Source organism: Diospyros lotus, chromosome 15, assembly GCF_014633365.1.
Source record: "Diospyros lotus cultivar Yz01 chromosome 15, ASM1463336v1, whole genome shotgun sequence".
Classification (NCBI taxonomy): domain Eukaryota; kingdom Viridiplantae; phylum Streptophyta; class Magnoliopsida; order Ericales; family Ebenaceae; genus Diospyros; species Diospyros lotus.
In genome coordinates this window covers 29,979,893-29,995,152 of record NC_068352.1, presented here as the reverse complement: position 1 = coordinate 29,995,152, position 15,260 = coordinate 29,979,893, and the positions used below count along the sequence as shown (strand labels likewise).

Sequence of the window (15,260 nt, the reverse complement as noted above, 5' to 3'; positions counted from 1 at the left end):
GCCAAACCAATTAACACAAGCACAGAATGGGATAGCAGAGACATTGAAAACGTGGAAAGGGGACCCTGCTGGAGTCTAATGATAAAGGTCATGGAACGATGAAATTTCAATCACTTCCTATCAAATGTATGCCAATAAAGTACAGTGCATCATTGTTCACCAAATTAAGGCTTATGGTCTACATATTCAACTTGTGGACAATGATCCAAATGCATCATTGTCCACACTTTTGAATTTTTTTTTTTTTATAACCCATCATATTTTCCATCCCCAAAATTAAATGGGATTTGAAGCGTCAAATGAAAATTAATTAATATGCTTCATACCCCTCCTATATAAATCTCCCCATTCACATTCTTTTTGATCATCTAAGAGTACCAAAGAATTGGGCCACAGACCATGGCTTCCTCTTTATATTTCTTTATGTTCATGCACTTGATCATCTGTTGCTTTCAACTTATTAGGGCAACTCCTAATAATCTCTCTTTCGTGCAGCCACTCTGCCATGCTGAAGAGAGCTCTGCTCTTTTGCAATTCAAGCAAGCCTTTTTTTTCAATAAATTTGCATCTTCTGATCCCTTGGCTTACTGGAAGCTCCGATCGTGGAAGTTCCAAGGTGGTGGAGCCAACAACTGCTGCTCCTGGGATGGTGTCGAGTGTGACCAGTCTACAGGTCATGTTGTTGGTCTTGACCTCAGTAGCAGTTTCCTCTTTGGCTCTATCAACTCGAGCAGCAGCATCTTCAGCCTAGTGCATCTTAGGAGGCTCAACCTTGCTGATAACGACTTCAATTTCTCCCATATCTCATCGGAAATCAACCATCTTTTGCTGCTAACAATTCTCAACCTCTCTCTATCTGCATTTTCAGGCCCTATCCCTGTGGAAATTTCGAGATTGTCCAAATTGATTTCACTTGATCTTTCTCAAAATTGTGGACCTTTGAGACTTGAAAAGCCCGGTCTCCAGAGCTTGCTTCAAAACTTAACTAGCCTAAAAGAAATTATTCTCGATGATGTGAATATAACTTCCAACTTAATATTGCCCAACATCTCTTCTCTAACAACTCTAAGCTTGAGGGCTTGTGGGTTGTATGGAACATTTCCCACATCCATATTCCATCTACCAAAGCTTCGAGTTCTCAACTTACGTGGTAATCATTACCTTACTGGCCATTTGCCAGAATTTCAGCATACTAGTCCACTTCAAGAGTTGATACTTGCTTCCACCAATTTCTCTGGTGACCTACCAAACACGATAGGAAATCTCAGTTTCCTAGATACATTGGACTTATCAAACTGCAACTTCTCAGGATCCATTCCAGCTTCACTTAACCGGACACAACTCACTATTCTGAGACTTAACTCTAATATCTTTAGTGGTCAGATTCTTTCCTTGACAGGCTTATCACGACTCTGGTATTTAGGCCTTTCATATAATGAATTTGATGTAGGAAACATGTTTTGGCTTTGGAATCTAACTAGCCTCACTACATTGCTCCTTAGCGGCATAGATTTACAAGGTTCAGTCCTTTTGAGTCCTGCAAACAAAATCCAACATGCTACCATAGGCCTTTCCAGCAACACTACTCTCTTGAATTTCGAGCGGTTAGAGTTCGATTCATGCAACCTCACAGACTTCCCATATTTTTTGAGCTTCCAAAATCAACTTGAGTTGCTTTCTCTTAAAAACAATAAAATTCAAGGCCAAATTCCAGCCTGGATGTTAAACACAAGCAAAGATGCTCTCAAGATGTTAAATCTACGAGACAACTATCTCACAGGCTTTGAGCAACAACCAATTATTCTTCCTTGGGCTAAGTTACGCTTGTTAGACCTTAGCTACAACAAGTTGCAAGGAAGGCTGCCAATTCCACCAACATCTATTCTTGTTTATTTAGCCTCGGGCAATGCAATCGTTGGAAAACTTTCCCCATTGATCTGTATATTGAATTCCCTTTACATTCTTAATTTGTCTGATAATAATTTGACAGGATTAATTCCTCCATGTCTAAGCAACTTCAGTAATTCTCTATTAGTTCTTGATCTTAAAGGCAACAACTTCCATGGTCCCATTCCCCAGGTATACAATAAAGGAAACAAACTAGAGTTAATTGGCTTCGCTCGAAATCAACTATCAGGGAAACTACCAAAATCATTGGCAAATTGTACCAAGCTTAAAATTCTTGACATCTCCAATAATCTGATTGAAGATGCGTTTCCTTTTTGGTTGGGAACTCTTACAGAGCTAGAGGTTCTCAACTTGCACTCCAACAAATTCTATGGTGCAATAAGGAGTCCAAAAACCAAGTTTGAGTCCTCAAAGTTGCGAATCATCATCCTCTCCGACAATGGTTTTTCAGGTAATTTGCCAACAAAATACATTCGTAGTTGGAATGCAATGAAAGCACTTGGAAAAGAGGAGACAAATCAAGCAAACCCCTACGTAAGGTTTCAAATGCTAGGTTTATGGTGGATATACTACTTTTCCTACCATATGACCATAACAAATAAAGGTGTAGACAGAGAGTATATCGAGACTTTGGACATTTTCATTGGCATTGATCTCTCAAGCAACAAATTTGAAGGGGGAATTCCAAAATCTTTGGGAGATCTCAAGGCACTTCAGCTACTAAACCTTTCTAACAACGAGTTGAGTGGTGGAATCCCATCATTCTTGGGAGACCTGTCCAACCTTGAAGCCTTGGACCTTGCTCAGAACAAGCTCTCAGGGGAGATCCCTCAACAATTAACGCAACTCACTTTCCTTGCATTCTTTAATGTCTCCCACAACAATCTCACTGGACTTGTCCCAAAAGGTAATCAATTCAATACATTTCAGAACAACTCGTATGAAGGGAATTCAGGACTTTGCGGGGATCCACTTTCAAGGCACTGTGGAGAATTGGATGCACACTCGCCAGCATTGTCACTGCAGCCTGTAGACTCAGAAGGAAGCAAGGATTCAATATTTCCTAGTGGAGTTGGTTGGATTGTCATATGCATGGGATTTGGAAGTGGGATGGCAATTGGGTTTGCCATCGGGCAAATGCTGACCTCTAAGTACCACGAATGGTTCTTGGAGACCTTTGTAAGGATGAAAAACAATCAAAGAAGGGAGAGGAAGAGGAAACTGTAAATTGACTAGAGAATGTTTCATGACACCAATTTTATGCTTCTTTCCATTTGTATTTCTTCTAGTTTCATGGGATTGTATTTCCGATGTTTCAATCACCTAGTGTGAGCATCACACTAGTTTGTGTTCATGAGCTTACTATGGACTAAAATTTGATTCTTCCATTCACAATCTTATAATAGACCATCAACACGAATATACATAATAAATCTCACCCTTTTTTTAGTACAGTTGTCCATGCCTATGAATGAAAATGCACATTTCATTTTCATGTTAGTAATTTCGCCCATTTTGGAATACTACCTCATCATTCAACAACAAAAACAAATTATAATCTAAAATAAATATATGTGTGTGTATGCCAAGGAAATGACTTTGCAAAGACATGTCAAGCTTCATGCATGGCCACATGAAGACGATGATATGATTCCAACATACTTCCATCTTATATGCATCATTCGACGAGTTGGACAGATTATCATTCACAAATTCCAACTCAAAGTAAAAATACTAAATTTGGAGTGACTTGATTTCTTTTTCCATGGTGCATAGACATGTGTGCATTATTTTCTATCCCCTAGCTTACAGTCAATGTTAAATGAGATTTGAAGAGTCAAAATGAGAATTAATTAATATGCCTCATGTAGATCTTCTAACTAAATCTCCTTCTTGTCAATAACGTTCTCTTCTTGCTCACTCAAGAGAACTATATATATATATATATATGTATATATATATATATGTTCTTTTGTCATGTGTATATATTTCTTCTACTTTCATGGGATTCTCTCTCTCTCTCTCATTTAATTCGATCAAACTTTTGAAATGAAATAAAAAAATAGAATTGTTCAAATTTCGTCCTTATTTTTTCATTTTTGTTGAAAAGTCACCACTATCTTTTCTCTTCCTCCCCGCCCAAACTAAGAAGGCCTTCCACCTTGTAATCGTTGGTTGACGCTAATATCATAAAATTTTCAACAACTCTTCATTTCTTGACAACTCACAATAAAATTGAACAATGTTTTTAGTTTTCATTTCCTTCAACAGAAACAAAAATTAATGAACTTGATTGAGAATGACAAAATTGAATGGAATAAAAATATTTTACGCTATTTTCAAACAACCCCTAAGTTTTTAGAAACGATTTAAAATTTAGTAAATTTTTTAGAGTTTTTATTATTTATTTGGACCAATCAAAAACTGCCACTTCATTGAGTTTCTCAAATCGAACGACTGCTATAGCAAGATCCTGTTTTAAATGTATGGTTAATGGTTATAGGGATTCAGTTCCCTATACATGTGCACCACTATACTTGAAGAAGGAAGGTCAAGGCATTTGCTAACCAGAGTTCAGAGTTATTCCAACTAGCGTGGCATGCCCATTGGCTTCAACATTAAAAGTCCAAATAAAGGATTGTGAGTTTTAATTCACATAAGCGCGCCTTTACTTGTTAATTGTGTTTTGACGAGGTCTCTTGTTATTAACGAAAGAATTAATAGTTTTATCACTGAAACATAATAAAGTGTCTTGTTAAGATCTTGATCTTTTCATAATACAGATGGATTAGGTAATGTTTTTTGTAAGTGACCAAAGGCCTATCAAGCCTATATGGGTACACAAGAATTGAGTATCATCTCGTCTACACACAAAAATTTCTTCACATCCAATTTACCACTTTTTACCGAGAGAGAGAGAGAGAGAGAGATTATTAGGTATTGTATTCCCCTTATATCCTCAAGTTATCTAGCAATAGCTTAAGAGGATTTCTTCCTCCATGTTTGAGCAACTTCGACCATTCAATGAGAAGTCTTAATCCTGGAGGCAACAACTTCGATGGTCTCATTCCTCAGACATACAACAAAGGAAACGGATTGGAGTTAGTTAGCTTTGCTCAAAATCAACTACAAGAGAAACTAACAAGATCTTTTGCAAATTGCATCATGCTTAAGATACTGGACATCTTCACTGTCATTGATTTCTCTAGCAACACATTTGGTGGAGGAATTCCAAAACCTTTAGGAGAACTCAAGGCCTTTCAATTGCTCAACCTATCTAACAACGAACTGAGGTGCCTGTTTTAAGTTATTTATAACTTCAATTTGCATAATACACTGCTGCTGCCTGATCAATGATCATGATCCCACGTGCAGTATCAAGGAAATAAGCTGCGTTGTACACATGGAACAGGATCAACCACTAGTTATAATAATGCTAGTTCTGTTAATTAGAACTGAGGTGTTTGTTTTAAGTTATTTATAACTTTGTTTTGTTAAGTCCAACTGTCATTATATACATGTAGAAATACTTTATTGTTCTCTGTTTCTTTGATGTATGATTAACTCATTAATACAATGGAAAGATTTTTGTTTTCCAAATCCCCTCCTACTTCCGTAATGGTATCAGAACAGGTTGGGGATTTGGTGTTCCTCAATTTTCTTCTCGATTCCTTCAATTCCTGCAACAATCACTCTTTAGTTCTTCAATTCAAAACTTTGTTCATCTTCAATTGAAGTTTCTTCATCTTTTTTTTTATTCGTCATTTCTGTTCAAAGTTCTTTGTGATTGTTCTTCATGGCGGTTAGACAATCGTCTTTGTCTTTGCTTTAACAACCCACACTCTCCATATTATCTGCATCATTCAGATAATCATGGAACCGTTGTGGTTTCGTCGGAACTAACAGCGCACAACTACGCATCATGGAGCAGGACATTCATGCTTGCACTGTCGATTAGAAACGAATGTGCATTTTTGGATGGTTCTATTCCTACTCCAGCATCGGATGATCCTCTGTTTTGAGCCTGGAGTCGATGTAGTAATCTCATTGTGGCGTGGTTACTCAAGTCTCTTTCACCAACCATATCCTCAACTGTATTTTACTTACACGACTTCAGCTAGTCAGACCTGGGAGACATTGAAGAAGAATTTTTAACAGCCATACAATGTCAAGATATTTATGCTTCAACATCATCTGTGTTCCATCGCGCAAGGTGACAAGTCTATTGATACTTATTTTAATGATATTAACAGTGTTTGGGAAGAGTTGAGGAAAATGGAATGACCCGTCTTCAGAAGTGGAACCATCTCACTAGTTTGCATTCATGAGCTTGTCAGACCCTGTGTACGTAGTTTAGTATACATTTATTTGATTAGTCATCTTCTTCAGAATGAATTCAGATTTTGTAGGTTAACTCAAGATTCTAACAAACATTTGCTCACTGCAAAATCTGTGTATTACCGATGTTACTCAAGATTCTAACAAACATTAGATTCTTCTTCTTTTTTTTCATTTTTTAAATATTTTTTATGGGTTTAATTCATTGCTCCACTTTCATGGACAACTGTGATGGCCCATGAGACAAGAACTTCTAGTAGATAATGCTCCAATCTTATCGGTTTGGGCATTTTGTTTTGAGCTTATTTTCCTAGATTACGGCAACAAAAAATCAAGAAATAATATCATCATCTTTTCATTGCAGTTTTCATCGAACATTAACAATAAGCACAATCTCTGCAAATGTGACATGGTACTTCCTAATTAAAACAATCTCTGCAAATTCAAGACTCTTTTTGTAACAACACTTCATTAATGTAAGATTGATAGCACAATTAACTCACAATTGCACCTAAAACAGAATATAATCCAATTAACTAATTAGACAAACTGGTTAGATTTATATTCAGGGATTGAACAACAATTAAATGCTTTACTCAACAAATTTGATGCTTACAAAAGGGGCTACTGGCCACCCTTTTATTTGAAGCCTTTTTGAGCTGCTTATGGTCTCTTCCTCTACCTGCATAGGGAAACTGAAAAACAAACAGAATCAGTGAGCATTATATAAATATATTCACTCAGATCAGAAAATATAAAGACGGAAGGGGAGCTGATTGGATTGTCATATGCATGGGTTATGGAAGTGGGACAGTGGTTGGGATAGTCATTGGGCAAATGCTGACATCTAAGTTTCACGAATGGTTCTTGAAGACCTTTGCAAGGAAGAAAAGCAATCTGCGAAGGGAAAGAAAGAAGAGAGGAAGAGGAAACTGAAGTTGATTAGAGAATGTTTCCCAAAATGTTATCATTTACTTTCATGATCAGAAAGCAATGAAATTACATGGTATAGACCTCCATACAGTTCCGATTGTTACCATGGCAAACAAAGGTGCAGATAGTTTATGGCTTTGGATATCTCTGCTGGCAATGGCATTGAAGAAGGAACCAGAACCTCCACGAGATCTCATAGCACTTCATCTGCTCAATCTATCCTACAATGAAGTGAGTGGTGGAATCCCAACTTCGTTACGAGACCTGTCCAGCCTTGAAACCTTGGACTTTTCTCAAAACAAACTTCTAGGAGAGATCTCTTAACAACCATCTCAACTCATTTTTCTTGCATTCTTTGATTTCTCTCATAATAATCTCAGTGGAGTTGTCCACAGAGGTAAGCAATTGGATACATTTCAAAACAACTCGTACCAAGGGAATGCAGGGCTTTGCAATGACCCCTTGTTGAGAAAGTGCGGAGACTTGGAATTGCTGCCACCGCCAGAGTCTTTGAAGAAAGCAAAGATTCATCATTGCTTAGCATAGTTGATTGGATTGTCATTTTCACGGGATTTGGTTTGGATTGTCATATTCACGGGATTTGGAGTTGGGACAATGGTTTGGATTGTCATGGGGAAAATACTAAGTTGTAAGTATCACGAATGATTCTTGGAAACCTTTGGGAGGCAAAAACAAAACAGGGAGGAAAGCAAGAGGAAGAGAAGAGGGGAGGGAATTGAATTTGATCTGAAAATATGTTTCATGAGACCAATTTTTTGTTTAATGCTCTGTGTATTTCTGTTAGCTTCGTGGGATTGAATGGCCAATGTTTCATTCATCTATTTTAGTGAGTGTCGAATCTAACAAATAATAAATTATTGCTCTTAAAAAAATATAAATTGTGATAGTGATGAGCAATCTCATATTCATAGAAATTGGTTAGATCTATTTTTTTAAAAAATTAAAATAAATAGAAAAACAATTGGGGGTTTTTAATTTTGAAATTTAAACAATTAAAAACATAATATTATTCTAAATTAATAAGACAAATAAGAATGTAAGAAAATTAAAGTAATCTATAGAAACGCTTTAAGGGATTTATCCTCCAATGGTTATGACACTGATCATTGATCCCAAAATCACTAATTTTTCTTGAATACTTGGCATTAAAAAGAACAACAAGTTCTATTAATTCAATGTTCTCTTACTTCTTAGTTAATTTAAGCAAACTCTTAAATTAACCTTTACATTCAAACAACCTTAGAATAAGCATTCTAGAATTTAATTCAAAGACAGTATTAAACTTTGTGAAAACAAGATCAAATCTGAATAATAAACACGCAAGTTCAGTTTATTTAATTCAGCACATGTACTCCCTAGGAATTGAATGAAAATTTGTCCATAATTATCAACCTTAGTTGTTACTTATGCAAGAAAGACAAAACAATTACGAATTTGGTATTCAAACTAGTAATTGATCATGCATCAAGAATTGAATAGCAATCATCTAAACAATCAAAACACACAATCATAAACATTAAAATCATAAGATACATGAATATTGAAAATTAAATTTTAATTAAACTCAAAAAAATCTTATAATATTATTTACCATGGCTTCAAAATATCTTTTTACTAAAAAATCAAAGTTCAGCCACACATAATGTGAGAAATAACACTAAAAGAAGAGCAAAAATATAAAAATGATGCTCTTTTCTCCTCTTGTGCGTGCTCCTCTACCTCTTTTTCTTCCTAACGTCTCCCCTTTTTTTCTCCAATCTCATATTATATATATATATATATGCAATGCATGGCCAACCCTCACATTCACGGGCTAGTTAATAGATAAGTGCGTGCATGTACATCCATCGGGCCTCCAATTGAAATTCAAAATAATATTAGAGTCTATTTGATTACACATATTTATCATAAAAAAATATATAATTATTACACATTTTCTAGACTATCATTATCAAATGCACCCTTCTAATATTCATGCTTTCAATTGCACTTCCAATTATGGCGGGACTTCAATTCCAACTTCAATTGCACATGTGGCCCTTTATTAAAATATTATATTTGGTCTTCAAGTTCAATTCCACGCACATGACTAGTGATTCACTTTTGCTCCAAATCTTCATTATCTTTTCTATAAAATTAATATATAAAATTTATATAAATACATATAAAAATAATAATAAATAAAAATATATGGGATTTATTTTTATTTTTTTATTTTATTTAATTTTCATTTTTTATTCTTTTAAACATAATTTATTAAACTTTGCCACTAATGTACATAACATATTATTACAAACAAGCACTATAAGACCTAAAATATGCTAAATAACCTAAATATTAAGAGAATAAAATTATAAAATTATGAGTTTATCAAATTTTTCCACACTTAGTTTTTGCACATCCTCGAGCAAAACAACAAGACATGACACAATCACACCGATTCTCTCAATGACACCAAGAACATCACATATCATAATCAAAGACAACTCAATGAATCAAACACTACAACACGTCATGAACTAAAACACTCAACAAACTTAAAATAAAACAAATAGGAGATTTTCACTCAAAAAACAATCAACAAGTATAGTAGACCCTCATATGTCACTCATAATTCACTCAAGTGTTTAAGGGTTAAAAACATTCACTCAAAATTCAATTCATGCTCAATTACTATCATAAACTTGCTTATTCATCCAATCTTTGTTGTTGATATCACATGTCATACACAAATCAAATGATTTTTTAACAAGGTTGTAATGAGGCTAAGGTAAAGGTAGGATATAAAAGGGAGAAAGGTTAAAGCCTAAGAAATTAATAGAGTATTTAGAAACAACTTGAATTAATTAAGCATTAAGGATCCAAAACCACAACCAATAACCAAACACTCTTGGTCTCTTCCTTCCTTATTCCTTCCTTTAGTCAATTCAGAAGTCCAAATCAACAATAGCGTCTCTACACTCATTCAATTCGCCATCATTTTCAAAGCCTATCAAATAATTTTAAATACTCTACTAGTTCAAAAGTGAGTAAATAAAATAAGGATAACAAATCAAAATGTTTTACGACGGGTTAACAAGGGTTGTTGAATAAGAAAAAGAACAGTATCCTCAAAGTAAGTATACTAAAATCAATTATGTAAGATTGACTTTTTAAGTCAAGTGACTATCAATCCTATATGTCATTTTCATCTTTGTGCATGCACATGAATCTGCATCTTTGACTATAGAAGCAAGTTCAAATCCAATTCCAATTCCAATTCCACGCACCTGTCTCACTGCTTCACTTTTGCTCCAATTCTTCATTATCTTTTCTACAAAATTAATATATAAAATTCATATAAACACATATAAAAATAATAATAAATAAAAATATGTAGGATTTATTTTTTTATTTTTTATTTTTAAAATATAATTTATTAAACTTTACCACTAATATCTTATATATAAAATATTATTGCAAACATGTACTATAAGACCTTTAGAAGAATAAAATTATAAAATTATGAGTTTATCACATTTTCAGGTGAAATCATCTTTACTAAAATGCATTCATGAGCTTACCAGATAAATGAAATTTACTGGAATTCACAAAAAAAATTCCTTCACTAATCTAGTCCCGTTCTACGGAGTTAATGCTGTTAATCAAGGCCCTGTTTGTGTGCAAATTTCCAAACAGGACATTGTTAGTGTTCATAAGCTAATTAGCCAAACCAATCAACACAAGCACAAAATTGGAAAGCACGGACTTTGAAAACGTGAGAAGGGGACTCTGCTGGAGTTCTATGATAAAAAGTCATGGAACATTAAATTTCAATCACTTCCTATCAAATGTATGCCAAAAAAGTCCAGTGCATCATTGTCCACCTAATTAAGGCTTATGGTCTACATATTCAACCTTTTGGAAAATTTGCATAACCCATCATATTTTCCATCCCCAAAATTAAACGGGATTTGAAGAGTCAAATGAAAATTAATTAATATGCCTCATACCCCTTCTATATAAATCCCCCCATTAACATTCTTTTTGATCATCCAACAGTACCAAAGAATTGGGCCACATACCACTAAACAAGTTCAAGCTGGAGACCCACAAATCCAACCTTTATATTTCTTTATATTTCGTTTTGATCATCCAAGACTACCAAAGAATTGGCCAACATACCATGGCTTCCTCTTTATATTTCTTTATGTTCATGCACTTGATCATCTCTTGCTTTCAACTTATTACTGCAACTCCTAATAATTTCTCTTTCGTGCAGCCACTCTGCCATCCTGAAGATAGCTCTGCTCTTTTGCAATTCAAGCAAACCTTTTCTCTCAATAAATCTGTATCTTTTGATCCCTTGGCTTACTGGAAGCTATGATCTTGGAAGTTCCAAGGTGGTAGAGCCAGCAACTGTTGCTCCTGGGATGGTGTCGAGTGTGACCAGTCCACAGGTCATGTAGTTGGTCTTGACCTCAGTAGCAGTTTCCTCTTTGGCTCTATCAAGTCAAGCAGCAGCCTATTCAGCCTAGTGCATCTTAGGAAGCTCAACCTTGCTGATAACCACTTCAATTACTCCCAAATCCCATCGGAAATCAGCTATCTTTTGTTGCTAACAACTCTCAACCTTTCTCAATCTGTATTTTCTGGCCCTATGCCTGTGGAAATTTCGAGATTGTCCAAATTGATTTCACTTGATCTTTCTCAAAATTCAGGACCATTGAGACTTGAAAAGCCTGGTCTCCAGAGCTTGCTTCAAAACTTGACTAGCCTAGAAGAAATTTATCTCGATGAGCTGAATATAACTTCCAAATTAATATTGCCTAACATCTCTTCTCTGACAACTCTAAGCTTGAGTGATTGTGGGTTGTATGGAACATTTCCCACATCCGTATTCCATTTACCAAAGCTTCGAGTTCCCAACTTACATGGTAATTATCTCCTTACTGGCCATTTTCCAGAATTTCAGCATACTAGTCTACTTCAAAAGCTGATACTTGCTTCCACCAATTTCTCTGGTGAGCTACCAAACACTATAGGAAATCTCAGTTTCCTAGATAAGTTGGACTTATCAGGCTGCAACTTCTCAGGATCCATACCAACTTCACTTAACCGAACGCAACTCAGTGTTCTGGATCTTGAATCTAATAACTTTAGTGGTCAGATTCTTTCTTTGGCAGGCTTATCACGGCTCCTTTATTTAGGCCTTTCTTACAATGAATTTGATGTAGGAAGCATGTTTTGGCTTTGGAATCTAACTAGCCTCACTACATTGCTCCTTAATGGCATAGATTTAAAAGGTTCGGTCCTTTTGAGTCCAGCAAACAAAATCCAACATGCTACCATAGGCCTTTCCAACAACACTACTCTCTTGAATTTCAAGAGGTTACAGTTAGATTCGTGCAACCTCAGAGAATTCCCATATTTTTTGAGATTCCAAAATCAACTTCAAGAGCTTTCTCTTCAACACAATAAAATTCACAACCAAATTCCAGCCTGGATGTTAAACATAAGCAAAGATACTCTCGAGATATTACGGCTACAAGACAACTATCTCATAGGCTTTGAGCAACAAACAATTATTCTTCCTTGGGTTAAGTTAGGCCTGTTAGACCTTAGTGACAACAAGTTGCGGGGAAGGCTGCCAATTCCACCAACATCTATTCTCGGTTATGACGTCTCAAACAATGCAATCACTGGAAAACTTACCCCATTGATCTGTACATTGAGTTCCCTTTATATTCTTAATTTGTGTTACAACAATTTGACAGGATTAATTCCTCCATGTCTGAGCAACTTCAGTGATTCTCTATCAATTCTTGATCTTGGAAGCAACAACTTCTATGGTCCCATTCCCCAGGCCTACAATAAAGGAAACAAACTAGAGTTAATTGGCTTCGCTCGGAATCGGCTATCAGGGAAACTACCAAAATCATTGGCAAATTGTACCGCGCTTAAGATTCTTGACATCTCCAATAATCTAATTGAAGATGTATTCCCTTTTTGGTTGGGAACTCTTACAGAGCTAAAGATTCTCAACTTGCACTCCAACAAATTCTATGGTGCAATAAGAAGTCTAGGAACCAAGTTTGAGTCCTCAAAGTTGCGCATCATTGACCTCTCCCACAATGGTTTTTCAGGTGATTTGCCAACAAAATACATTCGTAGTTGGAATGCAATGAAATCACTTGGAGAAGAGGAGACAGATCAAGCAATCCCCTCCATAATGTTTCAATTGCTAGGTTTATGGTGGAAAAACAATTTTTTCTACCCTATGACCATAACAAACAAAGGTGTAGACAGACAGTATGTTGAGACTTTGGACATTTTCATTGGCATTGATCTCTCAAGCAACAAATTTGAAGGGAGAATTCCAAGATCTTTGGGAGATCTCAACGTACTTCAGCTACTGAACCTTTCTAACAACGAGTTGAGTGGTGGAATCCCATCATTCTTGGGGGACTTATCCAACCTTGAAGCCTTGGACCTTGCTCAGAACAAGCTCTCAGGGGATATCCCTCAACAATTAACACAACTCACTTTTCTTGAATTCTTTAATGTCTCCCACAACAATCTCTCTGGACATGTCCCAAAAGGTAATCAATTCAATACGTTTCAGAGCAACTCGTATGAAAGGAATTTAGGACTTTGCGGGGAACCACTTTCAAGGAGCTGTGGAGAATTGGATGCACCGTCGCCAACATTATCACAGCGGCCTGTAGACTCCAAAGGAAGCAAGGATTCCCCATTTCCTAGTGGAGCTGATTGGATTGTCATATGTATGGGATTTGGAAGTGGCACGGCGATTGAGTTTGCCATCGGGCAAATGCTAACCTCTAAGTGTTGGGAAAATCGGGCAATTTTCCCCAAAATTGAAAGCACCAAAATAATACCCGATAAAAACTATTGAATATAAACATAAACAGAACACCAGAAAATTAACGAGGTTCGACCAATATGGCCTACGTCCTCGGACACCACCAAATCTTTTCCAATATCAAAGAGAGAAAATACAAAGTGTGTAAGAGAAATACACACTCAAATGAGGGGGTACAAATGCAATAAATGCAAACTTGTTAGGATACATTTAACAAAGGGGAAGGGGGCATTAAATAAGGTGAAGGAGGATCTCCCTCCCACTGCCCAACCGATGTGGGATATGGGAGGAAGCCATAAAAAGTCAACAAATCTCCACCTTGGCGAATCTCCCAAATTCCAAAAAACCTCAACAATCTCTTCAAAGAATCAATAATCAGTAGGTGTCTTCAAATGCGCTATGAAGCGCCAACTTCAAATACTAAGGATATAAATCAAGTCCAAACAATGTTGAAACTTGACTGCTGTCACAACCTTAGTCATCATATCAGCAGGATTTTCAGCAGTTGGGATCTTCTGAATCTGTATCTCTCCTTCTTCTAGAATTTCCCGTACAAAATGATATCTTACGTCGATGTGCTTCGTCCTTGCATGATAAACTTGGTTCTTTGCTAAATGAATAGCACTCTGACTGTCACAATGTACCTTGATGTACTTTTGACCAATTCCCAATTCATCAAGCAACCCATAAAGCCAAATAGCCTCCTTCATAGCCTCTGTAACTGCCATGTACTCTGCTTCTGTGGTAGACAGAGCAACTGTAGACTGTAAGGTAGACTTCCAACTGACCGGTGCCTTTGCTAATGTGAACACATAACCAGTCGTAGATCGACGTTTATCCATATCACCAGCATAGTCGGAATCACAATAACCAACTATGCAATTATCCATTTTCTCATCCTGCTCAAATACTAAGCCAACATCTACGGTGTTCAGAATATACCGTAGAATCCATTTCACAGCTTGCCAATGTTCCTTTCCAGGATCATGCATATACCTGCTCACAACTCCAACTGCCTGTGAAATATCGGACCTTGTACACACCATAGCATACATCAAGCTACCAACAACTTTTGCATACGGAACCTTTGACATATACTCTTGTTCCGCAACACTCTTCGGAGATAAAGATGCACTTAGTTTGAAATGAGGAGCTAACGGGGTACTCACAGGTTTTGACTTTTCATTCGTGCCGAAAC

General features: G+C 36.2%; 2 protein-coding genes across 2 annotated transcripts; both read left to right on the top strand.

Moving 5' to 3' along the window:
- Positions 1-384: 384 nt before the first annotated feature.
- LOC127791968 (receptor-like protein 7) lies at positions 385-3,140 on the top strand. The gene has a single exon (XM_052322214.1). It carries the CDS (start codon positions 400-402, stop codon positions 3,133-3,135), a length of 2,736 nt encoding a protein of 911 aa, XP_052178174.1. The 5' UTR covers positions 385-399; the 3' UTR covers positions 3,136-3,140.
- A 4,144-nt stretch (positions 3,141-7,284) lies between these two features.
- Positions 7,285-14,127, top strand: LOC127791708 (receptor-like protein 7). Its single transcript, XM_052321685.1, has 4 exons — positions 7,285-7,410; positions 11,462-11,530; positions 11,576-14,007; positions 14,112-14,127. The coding sequence occupies exons 1-4, from the start codon at positions 7,285-7,287 to the stop codon at positions 14,125-14,127; spliced, it is 2,643 nt and encodes an 880-aa protein (XP_052177645.1).
- The last annotated feature ends 1,133 nt before the right edge of the window (positions 14,128-15,260 follow it).

Coding starts and splice junctions, on each gene's coding strand:
- LOC127791968 (XM_052322214.1), top strand. CDS start 400: ATGGCTTCCTCTTTATATTTCTTTATGTTCATGCACTTGATCATCTGT.
- LOC127791708 (XM_052321685.1), top strand. CDS start 7,285: ATGGCAAACAAAGGTGCAGATAGTTTATGGCTTTGGATATCTCTGCTG. Junction 7,411..11,461: donor TCAATCTATCCTACAATGAA/GTGAGTGGTGGA, acceptor TCTTTCGTGCAG/CCACTCTGCCATCCTGAAGA. Junction 11,531..11,575: donor CCTTTTCTCTCAATAAATCT/GTATCTTTTGAT, acceptor TGATCTTGGAAG/TTCCAAGGTGGTAGAGCCAG.